Genomic DNA, 24286 nt, shown 5'->3' on the forward strand with positions numbered 1-24286 from the left:
AAATTCTGTGCCTCGATAGTAAATGGTGTGTGCAGAGGGAGTAATGTACCGTGTGATGTAAGTTACTTAAGAACGTTGGATAGCAACGGTGGCTATAATCCCAACACACACTTGAGATAACCTCTCAACCATGGCCACATTCATTATTTGACAGTCTATCTAATGTAAGCCAACAAAACCCGTGCCTAGCAAAGCAAGACCAAACACTCGGCAATGATCCTGGTCATTTCCGCGCGCGTGCTATCATGGCACGTGCCCTGAAAGTTGAACTGCGCAAACCAACGTTGTTCTTTGTCGTGTTCTTGCTGCTGCGTGCACTCGGCATTTTTTCTTGCAACAGGGCGATTCGGGGGGTCCCTTGGTGTGCGAGGATCGCGGCTCCTGGTTCCTCGCCGGCTTGGTGAGCTGGGGCGATGGCTGCGGGCTGGTCAACAAGCCCGGCGTATACACCCGCGTCACCGCATTCGCCAAGTGGATAAACGACATGATCGCCCAATCTTAACGATCGGGCTCATGACGGGCAAGTTTTTCCCACGAAAGATCCCTCCAACTCGGTCCACCCGGCGGCATGGATGGGTGCATCAGTTGGTCGAACGGCTAGTCAGCGCGTGTGCTGGGGGAAAGCGTGGGTTCTCCTCCCGCACTTTGCAAGACGATCTGGCCAGTGCGGAAGAGGAAGCCAAAGTACCTGCTGGAGAGGAGCTCTTCATTGTTTCTTCTAACAGAAGGCCCTTCCACCAGCGGTGGTGTGAGAGAAAAAAAATGTGCAGGGCTTTGCACCTTTACCTGTACCATAATGATCACAAGGACTCGCGTGTATTATTTATTAACTGTGCAGACGGTGCTCACTATTGACGGCTTAGCATCAAACAGTATCTGTTTACGGATGTTTTAATCAGGACAAGTTTTTTGGAAGAGGAGTGTTGATAATGGTCATAGAGTGAAATGTGAAACATATGATATATGAATCTTCAGTGAAGAAAATCTTCACCTGTTTACTTCCTCCATGAAGTATGACTACGACTGCAACTTGGTGGAGTTGTGAATCCATCATCAACTTAATGTGAACACGCCAAGAGTGTGTTTGTATTATACACTGCTGTCTTTGGTAATAATGAGGTTGGCCGAAGATGCATGGGGGGGGGGGGGGTGTTCCTACGTGGTTATAAAGTAGGTTATCTGGTTAAAGCTTGGTTATCTTTGACAGTGGTCAAAAGTAACATATCTTTAAGGTATAATGATAATTTCACCAAAATCGAATCTCGCTAGAGTGAATGCTTTTCACCTTTGTATGTATTGTAGGTACTCGGTTCACGTGACCCCCCTGAAGCCACAAGTGGCCGCTAGATTCAACCCAGTGTGAAGACTTAACAACTAATGATCGATTTCACAATCGAATCACAACGGTGAATCGCGGCGATTCATCGAACAGTCGGGGAATGAATCTTCTTGACATTTGTGCCAAATAGTGATAAGGAGCATGTCGCAAAACCTAAAGCATCGATTCCACGAAACTTAATTGTTCCACTTTAAATGTAATATTGCTTGTGTGTTCTGCAGATTTTATTTTTTAAGTCGTCTCGGTATAAAATGGCGACGTAGTGATGTGACAACCCCTTCTTTGTATCGCACTTTACGCCCACGAGGACACGTGCAATTTATTATCGGGCTCGCGGGATCGAACAGTGATGACGTAAAACTGCACGTCTGCACAAGTGCAACACTGGGATATTTTTTATCTCATTTCCTAATTTGAAGGAAACCGAATTTCCACGAGGTTCAGAGAAACACATCTACTGAAATCCACCCGTGTTCACCTCATTTGAAATGCAACACTAAAAAGGCCTGGCTTCTGTACAAAAAAGGTTGTCCTGCCTGGAATGAATCGCATATTTGTAATTGCGATGTTGCAGATGGCACGTAGAATGCCGTGGTGCGGAAATATCCTGTCCGTGAGTAATAAGCCAGATTTAAATCTTGGCTTAAAGATTTCGTGACTGCAGGAATTCATATTCTTTGGGTCTTTCGGTAAAGTCACGTAGATAGGTGCAAAGAAAATAACAAAAAACTACGACGTTTCGATCGCAACACAAGCGGTCGTCAGCAGGGAAACTGAGTTTGCCTTTAGAAGTAAACCCCCTTTTCCTGATGACGACTGCTTGTGTTGCGATCGAAACGTCGTAGGTTCAAAGAAAATAATAAAAAAACTATCTACGTGACTTTACCGAAAGACCCAAATAATATGAAGCCAGATTTAGTTAGAGCCTAGTCTCACATGGGTTGGTCGAACCCATGTGAGACGAGGCTCGAAGGAAAGCTGTCTCGGGTGTGGACCAATCAACTTCAAGGACAGTGCACATTATCAGAGTTATGTTTTTGTTTGCAATGACTGCAGGTATTGTGGTCTATGTAAACATGACTCCTTGTAAAAAGGTGTCGGTTTTGTTGCCAGATACAAGGGTAAAAAACCAATTATCATATTTTTACTGGCAAATGAGGTTCCAATGGTGCAGATTTAGTTTGTTGGAGCACTTGCATTAGCAATGTGAATATAATGTTAGAAGTGGGATTTTTTAAAATTAAATCTTGTGCAGCAGTGTATGTTGATGAGAAGCAAGCATTTTGCCTTGTATTATTTACGACAATTCCAAGGGACAATTAAATATATTTCGTGATTTTTTTTAATATTACTGTGATTTAGCATTTAAAGCTGGTGGGGGAATGGTGGCACACTGGTTGGTGCATTGCACTATGAACCTCGCAAAGTCCCGAGTTTGGTTCTCTGCCATGGCTAAGTGGTGAGTGATATCCCAGCCACTGTCGGTTAAAAGTGCCACGCAATAACCGCAACGCATGGCTGGAATAAGCCTCACCCCCCCCCCCACCCACAGATTTGCTTTAATTGTAATCGTCGGATATTAGAATTTCAAGCAACGATAAAAGGCTTGACTTGTTAATGTTGCTACATAACAATTGTAGTAAAATATCCAATTTTAAATGGACACTTTTAAAAAAAAAATAAGCTTGACCTGTTGGGTTAATTCCCTGGGGCAAACAAAATCGTATAGTGCTATCAATGCACGTAATTATGTATTAATTATCATATAGATTTCTGTAAAAAAAAGTACAGTATATCTTTTAAACAAGATGTTATTTCAATGAAAATTATGTGTACGTATTGTGAATCTTCTTTGGTCATTGTGTAAAGTTTACTGTTGTAAATGGCATTTATTTTAAAGCTGCAAAAGTTTTAAACCCAGCGTTGTACGTTTGCTATAAATTGAGCCAACGACCTGTGTGTAAACCTTGAAATTAGTTCAAGTTTGAGAAGCCTATGGAGTAATGTTCTTTTAAAATGATTGTTGCAATTTGTAACTTTATATAAAAAATAAAGACCTAAACTAGTTCTATTACATGTTTTTTTCTATAAAGGTACTCCACCTTTCAACAAACAAGGTGTTGAATTTGACACGTCCAGTATTGTTTTGGAAATAAAACCCAATATTGGTGTGACTTAAAAAAGGCCTTTGTGTTGATGGTTGAGTGCATTCTATACTGGTTGGAACCTCCTGGTTACACCAGCCCACAGGGGATTATTGTGTCTGTCTGTCGTGCATCCAAAAATGGGAGGGGAGGGGCTGGGTGAGGGGTGGGGCTGGATGGGGAGGGGCTAGTCACCCAGTGGTACCCTTAAAACTCAACGTTTAACCTACTCACGCCGGCTTGTGCCCGCCCTCAGTCGGGCATATTTGCGGAACACACCACGCCACCGTTGACCCTGGCCATTGACCGAGCAACCAAACGTTCCTACCAGCTCCCTCCGCAGGAATGTGTTAATCGTGGGTCCATTGGTGTAAGATGTATGGCGTTTCATTCACAATCTTCACGTAGCAGCATGAACACCCTGGTTGACAAAATTGGGAGAAGTAAACCGGATCTTCATCACTAGACATGCAAATACTTACAATGCCCGTGACAAAACGGTGGTGAAATGTTAACTACCTCGCCTGGTATACAGGAGGTCGTGGGTTCGACCCTGACACCTGTATTATTTGGAGCTTGGACGTCTCACTCCATCGTCGCGTGGATTCTTCTCCAGGTCCTTTGGTTTGTTCCTCCATTTAGAAACATGCGTTTAAGAGTATCTGAAGCCACTTCCTTGAGCTGTCATTTGTGGCCAGGTTGCATCTGAAAAAGAACTATATAGCCGAGTGGGCCTTGCCTGGTAAAATAAAATATAGTTAAGTCTTGTGCACCAACGCGTTTAGGTGATTTGCATGCACCTTACCTCAGCTCGATCAACATGCTAAGCCAAAGGTGGTTAGAACAGCAAGAACCTCGTTCAAAATACATCACGAAATGCATATTTTCAACTGCCGTGCATGTGTATATATTGCTTGCCAAGTCTGTTTTATGATGTTGTAAGTGTTGAAGACCCAGTCAAAACAGATGAATGCACAGTAACATGACAAGTGTGAGCGATTTTTATTCAACTGAATCTTGTTGCATACAGACACACAAAATACATCGGTGAAAATGATAGCAAGCTTATTTGGATTGGAGCTATTGGGTTAAGCCCCATGAGGTAGCTTTGAAATGTTATTTCTTAGAATTTCTTGGCGTTTGCGAATACATTATTTGTATGGGGATCGCAGGCAAAGCGATCGGTTATTCAATTAACTTCACGGGACATGGCAGTGGAAACTGCTTCAGCAACACCCTTGCCTACCAAGAGACGCACACAACACAATGTACGTTTCTACGCTTAAAGGCCGACGCTAAGCTGGATTTGGTAGAACGCGCAAGGATTATTTGAACACTCCGCATGCTTTTATTTAAGTTCCCGCTTTGTGTTAAATCCAACACAAATCGGGCACCGGTGACCATAGCAACATCTTCGTTCTTAAACAGGAGCGCGGGCAGTGTGTTGCAGAACCCAGTTTACAGTGTCGGCCTCCCTCGGCGCTTTGCGTTACATCACCTGCATTGTTGTTGTGCGGCGTATGTCGGCAGGCGAGGTGTGCTGAGCCAGCTGTCGTTGCTGCGAACAATTTAAACGGATTCCTGGGCTTGCTTGTAGTCAAACAAGCTGCCTCTTTCAGCAAAAGCTCTGGCTGGCTCACGCCCATCGGTGGCACGCGGCTCTTCGCCGCCGTGGTCAGCGTTGTCTTCCAGCTTTCCAAAGCCGCCGCCTCCTGGTGTTTGCAGGCAAAACGTGTCCTGGGAAAAGAGGGGGGGGGGGGTCCAACAACACTGCTGTTATGCCTTGCAAAAGGTATCTGTTTGGTGTGTGAATACTTCAACACCTCCTCTGTTTGATTCCCAGAAAGGCTCAAATCTATTGTAATTTTTCAGAATTTTTGATACTGGCAAAAGGGTCTTTCTTTGGTTCTTTCGGTAAAGTCACGTAGGTATAAAATTAAATAAATCACGACGTTTCGGGCGCAACACAAGCGTCCGTCAGTTGGGAAAGCATGGTCTGCTGCTGAGGCAGACTGTTTTAAAAGGTTTGAAATGGGTGTAGCTCAAGGGTTATAACGAAGTGGCCAGGGCGCTTGTGTTGCGCCCGAAACGTCGTGATTTATTTAATTTTATACCTATGTATTTTATACCTATTATACCTATTTCAGGGCGAAATGCACTTGCAGGTATGGGCCCGTTTTGTCAATCGACCCCTGGATGAGGGGCCTCCGCCACGCCTTATAGGGCCATGAAGGATATTTGACCATACTTCACGCGGTGCCATTTGGTGAAGGTGGGAGGGGTGGAGAGCAGAGCCATGGATTTTGCTGCACTGCCACGCACTGCCCCCACCACATCCTCAAACGCACCTGTTGTCCACATTCGGTGGCTACCTGTGCAAGCATTATCCCCGGCTCTGTGCATTCTGGGGTGATTTGGTGATGGGCAAGGGGTGAAGGATATGATTCTACACATGGGGCGTGGACTGTGCTCAATATTATAAATGACGAGCTTTACTACCCGGCTTTGCCCGGGACTTGGATTCACCACGCCCGGCCGCCTTTGTCTCCCCAGTGGCGATGTTCACACACCACACCAGCTACTCGTTTGAGGCTGAGTCGACCATTTGGATGAGGCCCAGGACCGGTTCAAATAATCGTCACCGGTGGTGGCCGTGAGCGGGAATCGAACTCGGGTCGCCGGTTTCGTAGCGCAGCACGCTAACCACTACACTACCGTTTCCCCACACACAAACGCGCGTGCGCGTCCATATGTACACACATACACACGCTTGCAGCAGACACACACAACTTTCAGGGTGCGTACGGCAGTAAACGACTAAAATAATAAAGCAACACATTTGTATTTCACTTTACCCGCGATCAGCAGGCACACTCCGTTACGCTTCCGCACACGGGTCACATGACAGATGTGACGTCACAGCTCACTTGCCGTGCAAAATATAATCATTGCGACCCCCCCTCCCCCCCAAAAAAATACAAAAGTGTATTTTTATAATTGTTGCATGGTGTACAGTCTGGAAAGTACCCACATGGCAAATTTCAAGTTTGTTGCATGTCGGGAAGTACGCTAAACATTTTGAGCAGACAGACACACATTCACAAATTTCCCTTTTATATATATAGATTATATATATAGATACACGAAATTGTAATCTTTAAGCGTGGAGCGGTGGCACAGCGGTTAGAGCACTGCTGCAAAGCCAGCGACCTGCGTTTTTATTTATGTATGTTCAACTTCTCTCCCGCTGTACGCAGCCAACCGTGCTGTGCGGACGTTTAATTCCTGGAAATGGCTCAGTGGCGAGTGATATTTGAACCGGTCCAGAACCCCATACATGGGGACCCATTGTTAAACCAGCCCCACGACCAAAACGGTATGGTGAGGCCTCCTTCAAAGAGGGGATTGGCAAAAGGGCTGAAACTTTAAAAAAGCGCTTTTAATGCTTTTGTGCGCCAAATAACTGTCAAATGTATATTTTTTAAATGCTGCATCATGCAAGACTTAAAAAAAAAATGTGTATTGAGGCAAGGTCACTTAATGTTGTCAATGGAAAGACACGGCACTTGCATTATACCCATACACCTTGCAACACCACTGGCTCAGGTTATTTTGTATAACAACCCAAAAAAACTTTAATCGCAAAAACCCAACACATCTGAAGATGACATTTGATTTGCTTGCTGTTAAGGCTTCTCGCCTTATTATTAGTAGTGTCGAGAAAAGCCTGTTTTAAAATCCTATTTCAGCAAAAAGCAAATGAGCATGATTGTTGGTTTTGCATGGATAGATCCGAGAGGCTAAAGTCTTCGATGTGCATAACGTGTCACGTCTATTTTGAGTGTTTCACACCCTGCCGTGGAATGGATTCTCACAATTTTTGTTGTTTGCCCATTGCAAATACTGCACCTGGCTCCGATAACTACGGATAGTTCAGATCTCATATAAAAGGGGTTCAGCTCTAAACGTGTTTTATTTACTTTACTTACAGCTTTTCTATGAGAAACAAGCGAAAAAAACCCCTAATAACTACGTCAGGTTATTGCTTCCTTTACTACGGCATTGTTCACTCAGCGGTGGGGATTAGCGTACCACCGCTACACAAATTCATCGTCTAACAACCTCTTTTCCAAAAGCAGACTCGCTCTTGCCTGCTGCGTCACACTTGAATGTTTCACTGCCTCAATTTCTTGGGGTTTTCCCAAGGTATTTCAGTCGTCATCTCACCGATTTTGAGCCCTTTGGGGGTTGACATGTCCTTGTGTGTGTGTGTGATCTCATCACTCTTTTTAAAATGCTCACAAGTTTATTTGAAAGAACACCCATTCACCGTGAATAAGATCAGCAAACAAAATATCGGGCTTAACAACACAAAGGTGTGCTCACAAACAACTACCGTGATGCCCTGCACACGTATTATGTTGATCACCACATTGCTTGCACAATGCTATGTGCGCCTCGTTTAAAAACTCGGTTGCAGCTATTACTCTTACGGCTGCAATTTTCACACCTCATCTGACCAATAGAGCACGTGTCCAACGGGGTGGTGACATTTTAAAGAGTACTCGTGGGGTGTAGGATTCTACCATTGCGTTGTATGAAAAACCCAGAGGCAAAGAGTTAGAAAGGGTCTAATAAAACCTTTTGTATTTTCAAAACAACAAGGGTGTCAAGTAAGGGTGAGTTTCGGATTACATTTTGGAGTTATGCAAATTATCTTCCTGCGAGCAACAGTGCTGTCACGCGACGGGAAAGTGTGGAAGTGATGTAATATCAGCGATGTCGCGTCCAGTAAGAGGATCAATCCAAAACAAGAATGGTTTTGGTTTCAGATCTCCTGATATTTCGTATCTTGGCTTGATTTACCGATTTTCTATTTATCAATATATCGATCGGGAGCACATCCCCAGTATGCAGATGTCTGACAAGTAATTTTCAGCATTTTGTCGCGTTGGGGATCACTGCACAGATGCTACTTGCAATAGACCTGTCACGCCTTATCAACTGAAATCTGTCTCACTCCAACGTTCCGTAATTTTTCTGTTTATAAAAAAGTGACATTACCAAATTGTGCAAACTGATACTCTTTGTTTTTTTTGGTAAGGTCGTCATCAGGCAAAGGAGTACGACCGCTTGTGTTGCGATCGAACCGTCGTGATTTGTTTATTTTATTTTATTTCTACCTACGTGACTTTACCGAAAGAACCAAAGCGTATGGATTCCTGCAGTCACGAAAACTTCAAATCTAAGATCTGCAAACTGACTTTAAAATAAATGAAGCTTCAACAACTCTATTCACTTTGTTTCCAATTCACTGTTTTATCTGAATACCGTAAGTGTAATTTATTTGAATACACATTGTTTCATTGTTTGTAAAATCTATAGGCCAGATACAATCGTTTACATTGTCCAAATAAAAATATATCGTATCCTACTCGTGAACAGGGATAAACAACGTACGTATGTTTTGTTCAGTGCATTCACCCCGGTTCCCATTAGACTCGGACAGAGAGCCACACCGTACATTACAACGTGTTGCGAGCCATGGATTGCACTTCGCACCAATCACAATTAGGCGACTCCTTGATTCTCCACTGATTGGAGGATTGGAGGAGCAAGCCGCAACCTCCCATGTGAAGCTGCTCATCCTCGCATAATCGTGGAAAGCCCCGTGCCTGTCACTCATCTGCATTGCCGGTCATCGTTATTGTCATGACACTTGGCTCCCAATGCCAATGTTGTGTGTGGCCGTGTTATTGTAATTGCTTCCTGCAGACAGTGTTGGCGGTGGAGATTCCTCACCCCGGGCTGCACGGATACGGAGGATTTGGCTTCCAGCTCGAGGCTCTCTCCGTTCGCCCGGATAAACCAGTTCCGTCCGGTAGCCCCAGGAGCTCCTCCTGCAGTCCCAATGGCAATGCCACAACCAAAGTGAAAAACAATACAATTTGAATTTCATCGTCGTCGTCATCATCATCATAATCTATGTTGGAATATAACTGATTCTTTGCAATTGATTGTATCACAAGGAAGGTGTATTGTTATTAGTTGTGCTCTAGCCACTGCTGGATGAAGGCCTCTCCAAAGCCATCACCATCTCATGGTCCTGCGATGAAACAAGCCATCGAGCGCATGCTGCACACGAGCCGATTTCAAAGCTCGATGTACGAGGTGGACGTCTTCTCGGAGGGCATTTCATCGTTTGGCTGTCTTTGCCTTCGACATCATCGATTATAGAACCATACGCAGGTTAATGACAAGTGGGGGCTTTGGGAGGGCACATCGTCGTTTGAGCAACCACAACTCTCGACACTGTACAGAAACACTGTGACATTGGGGGCATCCAGCGGGGAAAAAAGAGGCATATGTAGAGGTTTTTATTTTATCGAGCGACAGACCCTCAGTCACGGGCAGAGAACAAGGGGAAGGGGTATTGAGCCTGGATTTGAACACGAGCAGAAGTCGACAGCACGTGTGGCTATGGGGCCAGTCGAGGAGAATGAGCAACCACCCACAGTAATCGTCTACCAATAGCAAAATTAATTTTTTATTTGCTTATTTATGGACCAAACTCCACAATCCTTTGCCCGCCTCTGTCTCCTTGTGCAGAAATTAAATGTTAGTTTTTTGTATCGTTGCTGTACACTGAACATGTAACACGAGTGAAGAAAACACGGGCAAACTGACTTCAACATTTATCACTATGCTCCCATAGTTACCGTGATAATAATTTACAGCGCTTTGTCAGTCCACTGTTGGAAGAAGACCTCCACAATAATGGCGGGGGGGGGGGGTCTCTGGTGACAATAACTCACCATGCTGATCAGAGCAGACTGGTAAAGGGCATTCCATAAGTTCAGGTGTCGATCATCGCAAACAAAACATCCGGCGGATACGATGGCACACTGTGTCATTACATAACTATGTGGGTACGCGATATTTAATCGAGGGTCAACTATTTAGTTTAAGGCGATTCACGTGATCCACACACACGCGTATATATATAAACTATGAAAGGTATTATCTCAACATGCCATTGTTGTGAATGTGAAAACAGCTCATGAAAATGTCGAACTACAGTCATGGGCATGTTTCGTTGGCATAACAATTCAACTCGGAAGATTTTATCAATATATCTCAATTTTGCTCCCGTGAAAGGATTTAATTTTGGCATTTATTTTTGCCACCTCTCAGTAACTTCTCGTTTGTTATATAAAATAGGTGATGTTTCAGGCAATGGCCCTTTCTTGACAGGTTGCCCAAAACGTTGCCAATTATTAATACTTTTCCTTACTTTCAGGGCAATGTTATTAACATGTCAATGCAGCATCACATTTTTTTCAATTTAATATACAAATGTTGTTGTTGCAGTGTTAAGATGTCCCGACTATCGACGTTGTCGCCTTGGTGCGGAGGAGACGAGCTTGTCGTTGGAAATGACGCGGGGAGAGGGCAAAGCGGGTAAACAGTGCTCGTAGTACCGTTCAGCCCGTACGGCGCAAAGCGCCGGCGCTCTGTCAGCACGGAGAGCAGGAGGGGGCGGCGAAAGAGCAGCTCCCGCGTCACTCCATCGCCGCCAGAGTGCCGCCCCTTTCCCCCCGTCCCAGCATTCAGTGCGAACTTCTGCAGCACAACGGGGTACCTGGGCAGAAGCATTTGTTACTGGTTTGGAAATGCCATTTTGAGGTGGGGTTGCCGCCTCTCAGGTAACAACAAATCTGGGACATATCGTGGGAGAAGTACATCTCGCATATCAGAAATAAACTATACAAACTATTCAAAACTATTTTTTATTTTACCAGGTAAGACCCACTGAGCTGTGTAGCTCTTTTTCAGAAGCGACCTGGCCACAAATGATAGCTCGACGAAGCGGCTTATCACGTGGAAATTGATAGCAGCCAAATACTCTTAAACGCATGTCTCTAAATCCGGATGGAAAAACCGGAGGACCCGGAGAAAAGTCCACGGAACTAAGGGGAGAACATGCAAACTCCAAATAATATAAAGGTGTCAAGGGTCGGGATCGAACCCACCACCTCCTATAAACCAGGCGAGGTAGTTACCATCTAAGAAGGGGGGCGAGTAACTACTACTTGAGTGGTGGATTACATCACAAACTGGCAAAAACCAGTTAATGTTAACATCCCGGGAGGACTTATAGATGACATAATTCGATACAAATTAAAGTTCACACGAGACGTATCTCTTCCACTCTAGACCGGTGCTCTTCTTTCCATGCCGCCGCGGTGACGGCAGAGGGGACAGTGGGGCGGGTGAGGCGGTGCGGATTGCGTGCACCTCTTCTCCAGAATCTCGGGGTCCGTGATGCGAGTGTTGGTCATGTGAGTGTGGACCCCGCTGCGGCCGCTCCAGTGCGGCCCGGCGCCAGCGCCGCCCGCCACCGTCTCGTAGTAGCCGACCTCCTCGTCTCCAAACGTGATGTTGTTCATGCAGCCCTGGAAAGGCCATTGGCGACACCGTACAGCAGACTTCGTTAATGCCAGAGGTGCAGAACATTTTCCTTCATCGTCGTCGTCATCGCCATCGTCAACGATTATCTTAATCTTAATGAGATTAAGGCCTCTCAACTCACCGTTTGACAATGTAATAACCGCACCTTCGCTTAGCACGGTTGGCGACGTACGGTGCGAAATAAGTTCAACAAACACACGTACAGACAACACACCGAGCACCTATACACAAGCCAATTTCATCACTCCATCTTCAGGACATTTAAATACCTTTGGCAGTCCACACAGTAACAAGCACCTTACAATAATAAAGTGTTGTAAAGTAATGGATAAGTCGACCGAGTATAACAAAACCATTGCAGTGAGACAAGTGATTAAGCGCACTCAAAGCAGAGTTAAAAAAATATTCCTCTATAATACCAGAGTAGTGCGACCGAGATGCCTGCAGTGGCAGATAAATATTGTTTACGGGCTGTTTCAAGTGGTAGGTCTCATCGCGTGGCCTCAGGCCATATGAATTAAAAGTTAGAGGCTCGACTTGGCCTGCGTGCCATGAATTTCGCACCCCTGGTAAATATTGTATGTTACCATGTTTACAGGATGCACTTTTCCCCATGTATTTTAAAGTCAAAGTTTCGGGGTGAGTCTTATATTCCGGTACATGCATATGTGTGGCCATATTTGTAAAACTTTAATGATAGCAGATATGCATTAAGGATGCGTCTTACTTTCTAGTGTCTTATAATTTGGAGAATATGTAAAGTTAAGATGTAACCATGCTCAAGTGAACATTGTGCAGTGTTCACGTTTTGTGGCAATGCAGTTCCCATTGTGCATCTGTGAAAAGAGCTTCATAGCTCACCAGATCTTTCCAGTCTAAACAAAGTTCCTGAATCATGGTGGAGAACTTCTTCCGCAACGTACGTAAGCCAACCGTGCTAATCGGAGATATGTAAAAAAACATGTAAAACAATTCCCCATCGCCGTATCTCTCTCTCTCCACCGACCTGCGATGCAGCGCACACAGAGAAGGCTCGGAAGATGACGTCGACGATGCGTTGAGACGTCAGGACGTTCCCTCCCACCACGGCGGCACCCAGAGAGGGCGACAGTATGGAGCCCTCCGGGATCACCACCCTCACAGGGAACAGGCAGCCCTGCCGCCCAGTAGGCACGCACAGTGGTGGGGGCATGGAAGCCCACGAGGGTGGGGGGAGACGGAATGGAGAATTGGGGAAGGGAGGGGGGATGGAGGGTGGGTGAGTGTATGCAATTTACAATCTTTATAATGAACAGGTCAGTTTTCCAAAAGGTGTTTTTCAAAATAGTAGGGGCTCAGCTCTTCTGGCCTCTAATAACAAGCCTCCACTGCTGCCACCAAAGACAAAGATCACCCGTGTAGCCTTAACAAACTGTTGAGGCAAGTGCTGTTAGCGAGCACCTATGAAGGCCGACACGGCACACGAGGGCGTGGGACGGCCAGCACCACGCCTGAGCGCCTTTGTCTACCGATTGGCGATATTTGCACATCGCACAAGGTACCAATTTGAGGCTGAGCCGACCTCGGGGAGGCCCCAAGACTGGTTCAGGTAATCGTAACTGGTGTTGGCTGCGAGCGGGAATCGACCTCGGGTTTGCTGGGTTCATAGTGCGGGGCGCTAACTGCTGCGCCACCGCTCCCCACACTGCTGCCACCATAAACACATTACACAGCCCACCAAGAGCCTCATCACAAACCACCACTGCACTCCTTTTCCCAGCCAGCAGGGAATTACACGCAACACATGCATCCTGCCGACACACATCACCAAGTGACAGAAAACCCTTAATTAGAATTGTCGTGTTTTGCAATTTGACTTGTTTTGTTTGAATACGTTTTTTTTATTGATTACAAATTATGCCGAGAAATCAATATGATCAATAAAAATGTATATGTACGTTAAAACATGCAAACTGTTTATGACACTAATATGTATGATGTACATCCACTACAAATGTGAATGAGAAAGAAGATATACGCTACATATTATGAATTCCATCTCATCACAAACAGATCTAATCACAAAGCGTCGGCTGTGAAAACAATGCATAAATCACAGCAAACTTACGCCATGAGCTGTAAAGGGAAAACAATATCCTACTTATTCATGCAAACATACCCATGTTTGTTAGATTAACATAATGCTACCCTCTGAAAAGTTAATTTTTAACAAGCCAAGGTTAGGTAACTTTGACAATAAAAAAAACATTATGCAGGCTTTCACGGTTGTGCTGTACAAATGACTTGCTTTCGGCTCATACCACGTGCTGTTTGGCACGATGTCCGACGTTTGGCTCCACATGCTGAGAGCTCATTGGGCAGCTACTTCAGGAAGCAAATGGAGCAACCGACGTCAACCTTACTAAAGCAGAATGTGAGCACTGCTCCAGCATGTGAAGCGAAACGTCGGACATCGTGCCAAACAACACACGGTGCAACCCGGAAAACACAATAGAGAGCTTGGTTAACTTTGTCCAACTAAACTATTTGTATTTTACCAGGTAAGGCCCACACTGAGCTGTGTAGCTCTTTTCAGAAGCGACCTGGCCACAAATGATAGCTCAACGAAGCTGCTTATCATCGTGTGGAAATTTATAGCAGCGACAATACTCTTAAACGCACGTTGATTCTGAATGGGCAATGCTTGGGCAATGCCAAGCTGTACAGACCTGATTTAGAGGAATGTCCTGTCCCACCATGGAACGCAGGCAGTATATGAGTGCGGAGAGCGTGATGGCACGGGGAGCATTACAATTGCCCTTCACCTCTGGACCGGTCCCTGTGAAATCAAAGACCGCACTGCCCTGCAGGGCATGCAATTGTGACGAGTTTAAAGGCAACAAGAATTAACCGAGCATAAGAGGAGTGGGGGGGGGGTGAGATCAATTTGTCAATGCGCCCTGACACCAGTTCTGTTTTAATGTTTGAAGAGGTCAATGTGTCTGTTTCTTCTTGAAGCATTCCAAAGAAGTGACGTAAATAACAAAGGCTTTGGGTACCAAGCGAAATACAAAGATTGTGAAATGCAACAATAATAATGAAATATTTTTTTATATACTGGAGGAGGATGTCTTAGAGAATTTTTATAATCCACGTAAGAGATGATAATGTTAAATGAATCACACTGGCTTGATTAAAACACACAAACACACTTTGGAAAGTTTTGTTGTATCACCACCTAACTGACGTTTGCACCACAAACATAATAATTCACTCACTCCACGCACTTAACATTCCTACTTCCTATACAATGGGTTTTCGTCCCAAATTTCCCAGGACACGCCTCATTTCCATTTTAAATTTCCACAAGTGTGCATAACTTGTTTCAGTCGAGTCCATGCTGCACGCACTTTTCTGTTTATCGTAACGTATTTCACCTCTGCACTGTATGGTCGCACTCACATATACGTGGTTGAAGACACCTTCAACTCTTGTATGGCAGTGTGATGTACCGGCATTGGGGAGATTCCCAGATTTGTTTAAGCAAATATACATAAATATCACAAACAGGCCACACCTTCATTAGTAAGGATCAATAACATCTGCATTGCCAGAGCTGAATGCTTTAAGGCCATGGTACATGAAGGATAAATATCACTGGCTACAAACCCTGTTTACTCTGATGCATCATTATGGCACAGTCATGTGACCCCCTGTCTGTCATCTGAATGGAAGTTTCCATCCCATGTATCCACTAAGGGGAACAGCAATGAACCTCACCCATACAAGAGAAAAAAATGTTTTTGTTACAATAAAAAGTGGCGCGGAAAATATAAAATATCGCCGGTGACGATTTCCCTCGCGTATCACGGCCTTCACAAGACAGACGCACGACAGATAAATGTCTACGCAGAGCGGAGCAGCACTCACATCGGCAGGGTTGATCTCCACCGACAGACGGATAGGCGTTCCATCATCCATATGGTCCTCGGCTTCCACCCGAAGGGGCCCATCATTGCCGGGAGCCAAGAGACCGAGCGCAAACTCCTTGAGCATTTGCCTGACCGCCACCTCTGCATTGTTCTGTAGGGCAAATGATTAAGAGTAAAAACAAAGGAGGTATAACCCGGAGTCGGAAATTAAACTCAAGTTGCTGGGTTTGTAGCATAGCATGTGAACCACTGCGCCAACACTCCCCACTGCCGACTACTGGGCCAGTCACATGCACATACATGATAAGCATACTGTATCGTTCCGCGTACTGTATCACACCGCTCAGTCATACAGCTCAAGAAAGTCGTTTTTGTTGTCGACCGCTTGAACAACCGCGTTGGAGCGTGCATGCTGCGCGTTATGAAACACACGCTAAGCGAGGACTTGCCAGTCGTATTATTACACTTGTTTACCCAGGAAAGCGTCGCTGAGTCTCCTTAATATTTTTCAGGAGATGTAATGTTTGCAATGTTTGCTATATATAGTCAAATTGGGTAATTTGTGGTTAATTAAAACATTTGGATCATGGCAACGGCATACATTGGCCTACTGTTGCCAATGACGCCACGGTGTCATTTAACATTCACTGCGAAGCAAACAGCGTGCGCATTGTTTTTGACGTTTAATGAGCACCACAGTAATAACCGGGGCGGCTGTTGGATTAGAGCCGTGTGCCTCTGCAACAAGCAGCGAATGCTTGGCATGCTTTCAGAGCAAGAGCTGACAAAATAATTATACGTGTGGTACAATAGCACTGGGTGGAGTGGTACGAGTTTGACTCTCGGCCAAGGCTTACATTAGTGCTGAGTGATATTTGAAGCCATCCTGGAACTATTGGCAAATGAAACGAAAAACACATTTCACATGATGCCTGTGCACAGTCATTGCATAATGCCTTGAGGCTATTAACCCGCAAGACCTCAGTTTAATAATTAATTAGTGGTTGCCAGCACAGCGCTCTGGGTCATAAGCCACCAGACCACCTCACGAGGTTTTAACATTTAACTGTTGAATTAAATTATGAACTTATGTGTAAATGGTTCCTGATGTTTTTACCGTTGTATTTGATTTGTTGGTACTCTATATTGCTTTTTATGAGGGTCTACTGCATATCACCTGGTTAAAAATGACTTATCGATACATTTATAGTTAACACAGCTCTATCTTGACAAGACTTACCTACATTCACATAGTAGGGACCAAGTAAACTAAATCCAAACAGGTCAAAATCTTTAACACCAAAGTGAAAAACAAAATATCTTTGGGAAGGTATATATTGCAGTGTACATCCCTTCATTAAGCCACTGCTGGATGAAGGCCTCTCCATGACCCTTGGGGGGTGATGTATGACTCTACTTGACCGTGCTGGTCATTGCCGGTTGGTGAAGGAGTGCCCAGGGGGACTGGTTGCAAATATCGCTCGTGGCCGGGGCGACGGCTGCTGTTCAGCCAGACTTGCCTGTATGTGCTGCATGTAGGCCTGCACGGTGGCCAGGCCGTACGCGTCGATGAGCTGTCCGACGAGAGCAATGCCACGGGTGTTGGCTGCCACCTGAGCGCGCAGGTCCGACAGGTTGTCCTGAAGGTTGCGTGTGCCGCTGCTGCCGGGCACGAGGCCGGGAGCCATGAGCGCTTCGGTCACCGCTGAGTGTTAGAGAGGAGGGCGTGGGCAATCACTCGGCTTGAGACATCTCTTGTACAACCTTTGCCAGATTGTCAAGGGGGTGGGGGGGGGGTAAGTGCTGTTTGTGAGTATGGAGTAACCAGAATAATTCTGTACGTTTGGTATTTGCGCCGGTGTTGATTTCACAAGGCTATGGCGGAGGCGCTAAGTTTCACACAGTCTGCAGTCACTGTACAGGATGGGGTGATGTTGCAGCTGACTAGTTTGCAGGAAATATTTTTTTCTTCCAAATTTGGCACAGAGTGGGAGATTACGAGCCCACAGAGCCTCAAGGCTCTCAACAGGTGTAGAAACAATGGCCTATTGTTTTTGAATGACTTCACAGGACCTTTAAGTTAATACATCTACAGTATTAACCAGAGTGGCCTGCAGGGGTTGGATCACGAACCTTTGCAACAAGTGACGAATGTGATATTACAGCCCCAAGTGCCAATGACAACCAGTAACTGGGAATGTTCCTGGTTTTGATAGACATTTGGGGCCCATTGTCCTCTCAGAGCTGATGTTTACAGATTGCGCTGGGTACTCAAATATGACAGTCAGCCTAGGGGAGGTGCCAGAACAAGTTACTACTTGCCACTGATGTTGGCTGTGACTGGATATCGAATTTAAGTCACCGGGTTTGTACAAGTATGTTGACCACAGTGCCACTGCTCCCCACTGCTATCTACTGGGTCACCCATACACACAGATGCAGTCAAATGCACTCTTGTAATAGGCTGGGCCAGTCAGCCAGTGTTCTCATAGCATCACGAATTGGCCAAACCAATCCAATGGAGTTCCATAATCAGACCTTCCTCCTGGAAGATGCCATCCTTCACGAGCTTGAAGGAGATGAACACAGCCCCCTCCTGCTGCAGCGTGGTGGAGTTTGGTGGCATTGAGCCGGGTGTGATGCCCCCGATGTCTGCGTGGTGCCCGCGGCTCGCCACGAAAAACACAGGCCTATCCACGCCTGCCCGGAACACCTGTCAACACACGACACAAACACCCCTTGTCCACTGGCACATCTGAGCCGAGCCAGTGCAAGACCCTGCTGGCATGGGTGGTTTTCCGCTAGATATTGTGCTGAGCCAGAACCAAACCGTGATACAATGGACCTCAAAAGGCATCTGAATCTGGCGCCTGGGCCAAGCAGGGCCAGTACTTACTGGGGTTATGACGGTGAGATCAGGCAGGTGGCTCCCTCCAGCACACGGGTGGTTGCTCAAGATCACGTCGCCTTCTTTGATATCTCCCAGGTTTCTGATCTGAAGTGCAGGGCAAGCCACGGGGACACAACAGCATAGGGAACCATACAGGACAACACCACTACATGTTACGGCATCTTTGCAGACATATCTGTATAAATATCATCATGATCACTGTTGGGACACCCTGCTGATGCCCCTGCAGTGATTCTTTTTCAATCAGCGGGCCAAAGGGCAACTGTCTTCGGTGTCTATATACGAGTTGCTATTTTATTTTATTACATTTCAGAATAATTCGACGTGTGACATACTTATCACACATCATTTACATAAGCAACCTTTAATGTCTGTATACGAGCTGGTATTTTCTTTTTTTTCCATCTGGTGTCCGCAGCATCCCTGTTCACACGAGAGCGCAGCCGCTCCCTCAAGCTCTGCTGCCCATTTCTACATCGGCGGATTAAGTTGGGAGGTGGTGGCGAGGACGGCCGTACCTGGTACTGCACCGTCTCCTGCATGGCACCCAGGTGCACGGGGATGTGGGGGGCGTTGGAGACGAGGCCCCCCTCGGGTCCGAAGAGGGCGCACGAGAAGTCGAGGCGCTCCTTGATGTTGGTGGAGATGGCCGTGCGCTGCAGAATGCGTCCCATCTGCTCTGTGGTGGGAAGGTAAATCTCGTGTTAAAAAAACACTGGTCAACAAAAAAAAACATTTTTTTCTGGCCTGGACTTTTGCAGCTGTTCCAAATCTGATCTCAGATTTGCTCTATCACATCTAATTTTTATGCTATCGGCATACCCCATTTTCATTGATTTTACCCGAAATTAACTCTGTCACTTATGATTGCAAGTTGTTGCGAGCCAGTGACTGCTTTAGTGTTAAAATATGGTGCTGTATTTTTAGGATAGTGTGTTTATATCATTTTATGTAGATATCCACATTTATTTAATATTTTTCTTCTGCAAGTTTTTATTGAAAATGCAATATTAGATATCTCAAAAACCTAATGTGATAGACTAAAACTGATGCCAGATTTGGAATCAGCACCCCAAAATTACCTTAAAAGTGTTGGAAAACCTTATGCCAGAAAAAGTGTGTTGACCAGTGTAATTTCAGCTTGCAACATGCCACACTGCATTAGTTCAACTCTGACGAGGGAGAACAACTCGAGGAGGCGGGGTGGGGAGAACCACAAGCAAGCGGGAAAGACAGCCAGGCGGTGAGCCGGCGACGACAATTTGCCTTGTGAGATTTTTATACCACTTTTTCACTCTTCCACTGTACAACTAAGCTGACCAGGGCTGTCCTAAGATGGACCGCATAGCCCAAGAGGCGCGGGGGGCAGGAAAAAGGGAAGTAGAATAACAGGGGTTTAATGATTCACATTCTCCCTCTCAATTAAACAGATATTCGCGATTCAGCGTAGCGATTAAATAAAATAATATTTTTCTTTACAATACGGTGATGTAGTGGCCTGGAGCAGATCGAACAGGAGTCACGTAAACACGGTACTGTACGTGAATCGAACACCAATGACTCTTATCTGCACAAATCAATGTGCACACACTCACATCATCGTCCTGTTTTGTAGTACGACTCTTACCCAAATGCTTTGCATATTTAAACACGTTTTATTCGAAACTTAAAGACATTTTTTAAGAAAAGGTATTTTATCATACAGCGCGTTACTCGGCTACCATAAACTGTCATTTTTTCCGGATGTTCAAACGTGCCATGCCTGCGCATGCCATTGCGGCCCATAAAGTGCCCAGACGTGACTCTGCACGACCTTGCGTGACCCCGCACGACCCCAAATGATCCCATGTGTCCCTGCAAGACCCCATGTGACCCCTGCACGACCCCACGTGACCCCGCATGTGACTGTGACCCCCGCGTGACCCCACCGGCAATGCTCATGAAACGGTGCGAGAAGATGGAGAGCTGGACAGCGTCGAGGCGCGGCCCCACCGTGCAGGGCGAGGCGCGGCCCACGGCCACACGGACGTCCCCGTGCGCCGTCACGCTCGCTGTGCAGCCCGGCTCCACCAGGATGGTGCTGCGGCCGCGAGTCGGCACCGAGAGAAACCGCGCGGAGGTTTACAAAAACATTTTTTTTTTTTTCAGGTTAGGCCAACTGGGCGACCGTAGCTTTTTTTCAGAGGCGACCTGGCTATCACAAATGATAGCTCAGCGAAAGTGGCTTATCATCACGTGGGAATGTTTAGCAGCCAAATAACTGTAAACGCATGTTCACTCTAAATGTGCAGGGAACAACCGGAGGAACCGGAGAAAAAAATACAAGCGCCCACGGGGAGAGAACACGCAAACTCCAAATATACAACAGACGTCAGGGTTGGGATCGAACCCACTGCCTCCTCCTTACCAGGCGAGGCAGATAACATCTTACAATTGAACGTGAACTAAATGCGACGTGCGCGTTAGTGGCAAGGGCCCTTTGGCATATCGCACGAGATTTGCGAAACGCACAAACTCACTGGCACGCAAGTTTGTCAGGTGGAGGCAGTACAGCAAGTGGGTTTGTGAAAACCATCTGTAGGAACCTTTGAGCATGTACCCCCCCTCTTTTGGGTGGGCTTCTCCAGATACCCCCATTTCTTCTGACAAATATGAACATGATTCCTTGTAAAAGGTTTCAGTTTGGTGTTTTAACATCTTAACACATGTTTTGTTGCCAGAAAAAAGGGGAAAACCTATTCTCATATTTTGGTACTGGCAAAGGAGGTCCCATGATGTAAATATGAACATATTAAATGGGACAGAAAAAACACGCCGAAGTTAGATAAAGGTGCACACATGCAATTTTTTGCTTAGGCCACTGCTGGCGGAAGGGCCTCCACTAGATAAACCTAAATCTCTTGGCTATTTTGGCCTACCCTTCCATGCTGGCCAGACATCTTATAACTATTCATACTGTACCACACCACACCGAACTTCCAAACAATGATAGCTGTGGTCTACCCATTTATACTGCCGCTTGGATATGCAAGTCCAGTGTGCGCAGCATTACACCAATTACTACGATGACAGAGGAGACCACAACTGCCGCTTCCACGTGCACCCGAGGGCATGCTAGCTGCCCACACCTGTTGTTGTCGATGATGATGGCGGGGCCTGGGATAGTGTGCTGGCTCATCAGCTCCCCCAGCAGGTACACGCCGGTGTCCAGGTAACCCTCTTCAAAGTAGCAACGCGTCACCTGTACGACACGACCACCAATGAGCATCACTCTGCGTTAACACAGGAGCGTAGTGCAACACCACACACAATGCACCGACTGGGCTTTAATCGGTCAGGTCCATGGAGCTATGGAGGTCGGGACAATAATGAAAAACACGAGACAGTAAATACGGGATGAAGAAATGATTCTCCGATCATGACCGTGAACCGTAACAATTCACATAATCAGAAGATGAGCTTTTACGTGATTATTCATTATTGTGTGGACCTGCGACTGGGGTCACGGGCGGCAGACGCAACTTGCCTTCCTGAGAGGCGGCGGTTCCTCGCTGGCAGCAAGTTCGGGCTCCGCGTGGACGCCACTCTTGCCGACCCCACGCACCCTCACATCGTCCACCACCACCGCGCGCCCAGGGATCGTGAAGCCAAACTCCTGCTTGTACCTGCGGCGGGTGAGAGACCGCTCTCTCGAGACGTGGGTGCAAATGCCACCCCTCCCCCCACCTCCCACCTCGCCTCCCATTCCCGTCTTGATGTAGCTCTCCGATGTGCTTTCGGGTTGAAACCACTTGTTGTTGGGCAAGATGTCTTGACATTTCGCTCCACATGCTGAATTTTTTTGAAAACCAAATTGAATTGAAGAAGCTCCCAGCAGCACATGGAGAAAACACGAACTTCTATTTGTTTTTTTACCACGCAAGGCCCACTGAGCTATATAGCTCTTTTTCAGAAGTGACCTGGCCATAAATGATCGCCCAATGAAGTGGCTTATCACGTGGAAATGTATTGCAGCCAAATACTCTGAACGTATGCCGATTATAAATGTGGAGGGAAAAACTGGAGGACCCGGAGAAAAATCCACAAGACCACGGGGAGAATGTGCAAACTCCAAATTTTCAGGCGTTAGGGTCGGGATCGAACCCACGATCCTCCTGTATACCAGGTGAGGTAGTTAACATCTTGCCACCTTGGCACAACCAAAAGCATTGGCCATCATGCCGAACAACACGCGGTACAACCAACAACACTTTGGAGAGTTACACAGCACAACGACGAAAAACCTGAACAGAAATTCTCCGTTTATGCTCCACAAACGTTACATCCCCCACGACCGAGGGCTGGCAATGAAAACAAGGTGTGATAATGTACCGTTGCGTGAAGGCCTGAAGGAAGTCTCCGTAGCTACAAGAGGCCTCGTTTACAGGGAACCCACAGGCAGAGCACATGAGAGCGCAGTCGGTCCGTTCGTAGCGCATGTGCAGGAACACCTCCGTGTGGATTTGGGACCTGAAGAAAGGGGGAGCAATACCACGTTAGCAGTGAATAGAAACAGACGCAACATTTTCCCGATCAATGATAAGAAGGGAAATAATAAAATAATAAAATAAAACATAATAAAATAATAATATATATAATAAAACATAATAAAATAATAATATATATTATTTTATTATGTTTTATTTCTATTATTTTATTATTTCCCTTCTACGTGACTTTACCGAAAGAACCAAGAAGATGAATCCCTGCAGGCACGAAAGCCTTAAATCGAAATGATAAGAAGGCTCAGCGGCCCGGCAATGACAATTCAGAATTATAATGAATCAGAATCTTTACTTAGACTGGCGGAATTCTGGATCGACAGCATGGCTCTAATCCTTGATTACAGACGTTTTGAGTTACGAAACTCCCTGGGCTTAGTTCCTCCCAATCCATCTCTTCCACCATGGTCTTTCTACGTAGACAAATCTAATTACTAAACCAGCGATCGTGAAGTCCTATCGGTTCATTATTTAACAAACATCAGGCCTGCAGTGTTCTTTCCAGCATTCAATGGTGCTCATTGCTGGAGGTCCCACTGCAGTAATGCTACGTTCATATGGTGGTAAAAATATATCTCCACAGGACATCTTTCCACTGAATGCTGAAGCACCATTGATTAGAGCCACTTTTACAAACCCCTGAAGAGATTAGCAATCAGGATATTCCAATCATTGTTGGACATCCGTGGCAATAATGCATTAACTACCTCGCCTGCTATGGAGGAGAAGGTTGTGGGTTCGATACCAACTCTTACGCCTGCCTGTATATTTGGAGTTTGCGTGTTCTCTCCCCGTGGTCGCGTGGATTTTTTCTCCGGGTCCTCCGGTTGTTCCCTCCACATTTAGAAACATGCATTTATAGAGTATTTGGCTGCTATACATTTCCAGTTGATGATAAGCTGCTTTGTTGAACTATCATTTGCGGCCCAGTCACTTCTGAAAAAGAGCTATACAGCTCAGTGGGCCTT

General features: G+C 45.9%; 2 protein-coding genes across 2 annotated transcripts in view; one reads left to right on the top strand and one right to left on the bottom strand.

Annotated features, from left to right (window-relative positions):
- The window catches only part of LOC133350901 (transmembrane protease serine 6-like), a 32640-nt gene extending 29230 nt beyond the window's left edge, over nucleotides 1–3410 (top strand). Inside the window, exon 19 of the mRNA XM_061565739.1 lies at nucleotides 341–3410. Within this exon, the coding sequence (XP_061421723.1) occupies nucleotides 341–502 (162 nt within the window). The 3' untranslated portion in view covers nucleotides 503–3410. The remainder of the gene's footprint in view (nucleotides 1–340) is intronic.
- Nucleotides 3411–4483: 1073 nt separating this feature from the next.
- Nucleotides 4484–24286, bottom strand: part of OPLAH (5-oxoprolinase, ATP-hydrolysing) — a 37292-nt gene continuing 17489 nt past the window's right edge. The window contains 15 exon segments of the mRNA XM_061565740.1: nucleotides 4484–5220; nucleotides 9286–9383; nucleotides 10965–11125; nucleotides 11782–11939; nucleotides 12962–13111; nucleotides 14664–14798; nucleotides 15865–16017; nucleotides 17387–17571; nucleotides 18405–18579; nucleotides 18763–18861; nucleotides 19296–19456; nucleotides 20706–20857; nucleotides 21906–22018; nucleotides 22304–22442; nucleotides 23149–23286. Coding sequence (XP_061421724.1) covers nucleotides 5053–5220; nucleotides 9286–9383; nucleotides 10965–11125; nucleotides 11782–11939; nucleotides 12962–13111; nucleotides 14664–14798; nucleotides 15865–16017; nucleotides 17387–17571; nucleotides 18405–18579; nucleotides 18763–18861; nucleotides 19296–19456; nucleotides 20706–20857; nucleotides 21906–22018; nucleotides 22304–22442; nucleotides 23149–23286 — 2185 coding nt within the window. The 3' untranslated portion in view covers nucleotides 4484–5052.

The sequence above is a fragment of the Lethenteron reissneri genome, chromosome 35 (assembly GCF_015708825.2).
Source record: "Lethenteron reissneri isolate LAM-NWPU_2019-01 chromosome 35, ASM1570882v1, whole genome shotgun sequence".
NCBI classification, from domain to species: domain Eukaryota; kingdom Metazoa; phylum Chordata; class Hyperoartia; order Petromyzontiformes; family Petromyzontidae; genus Lethenteron; species Lethenteron reissneri.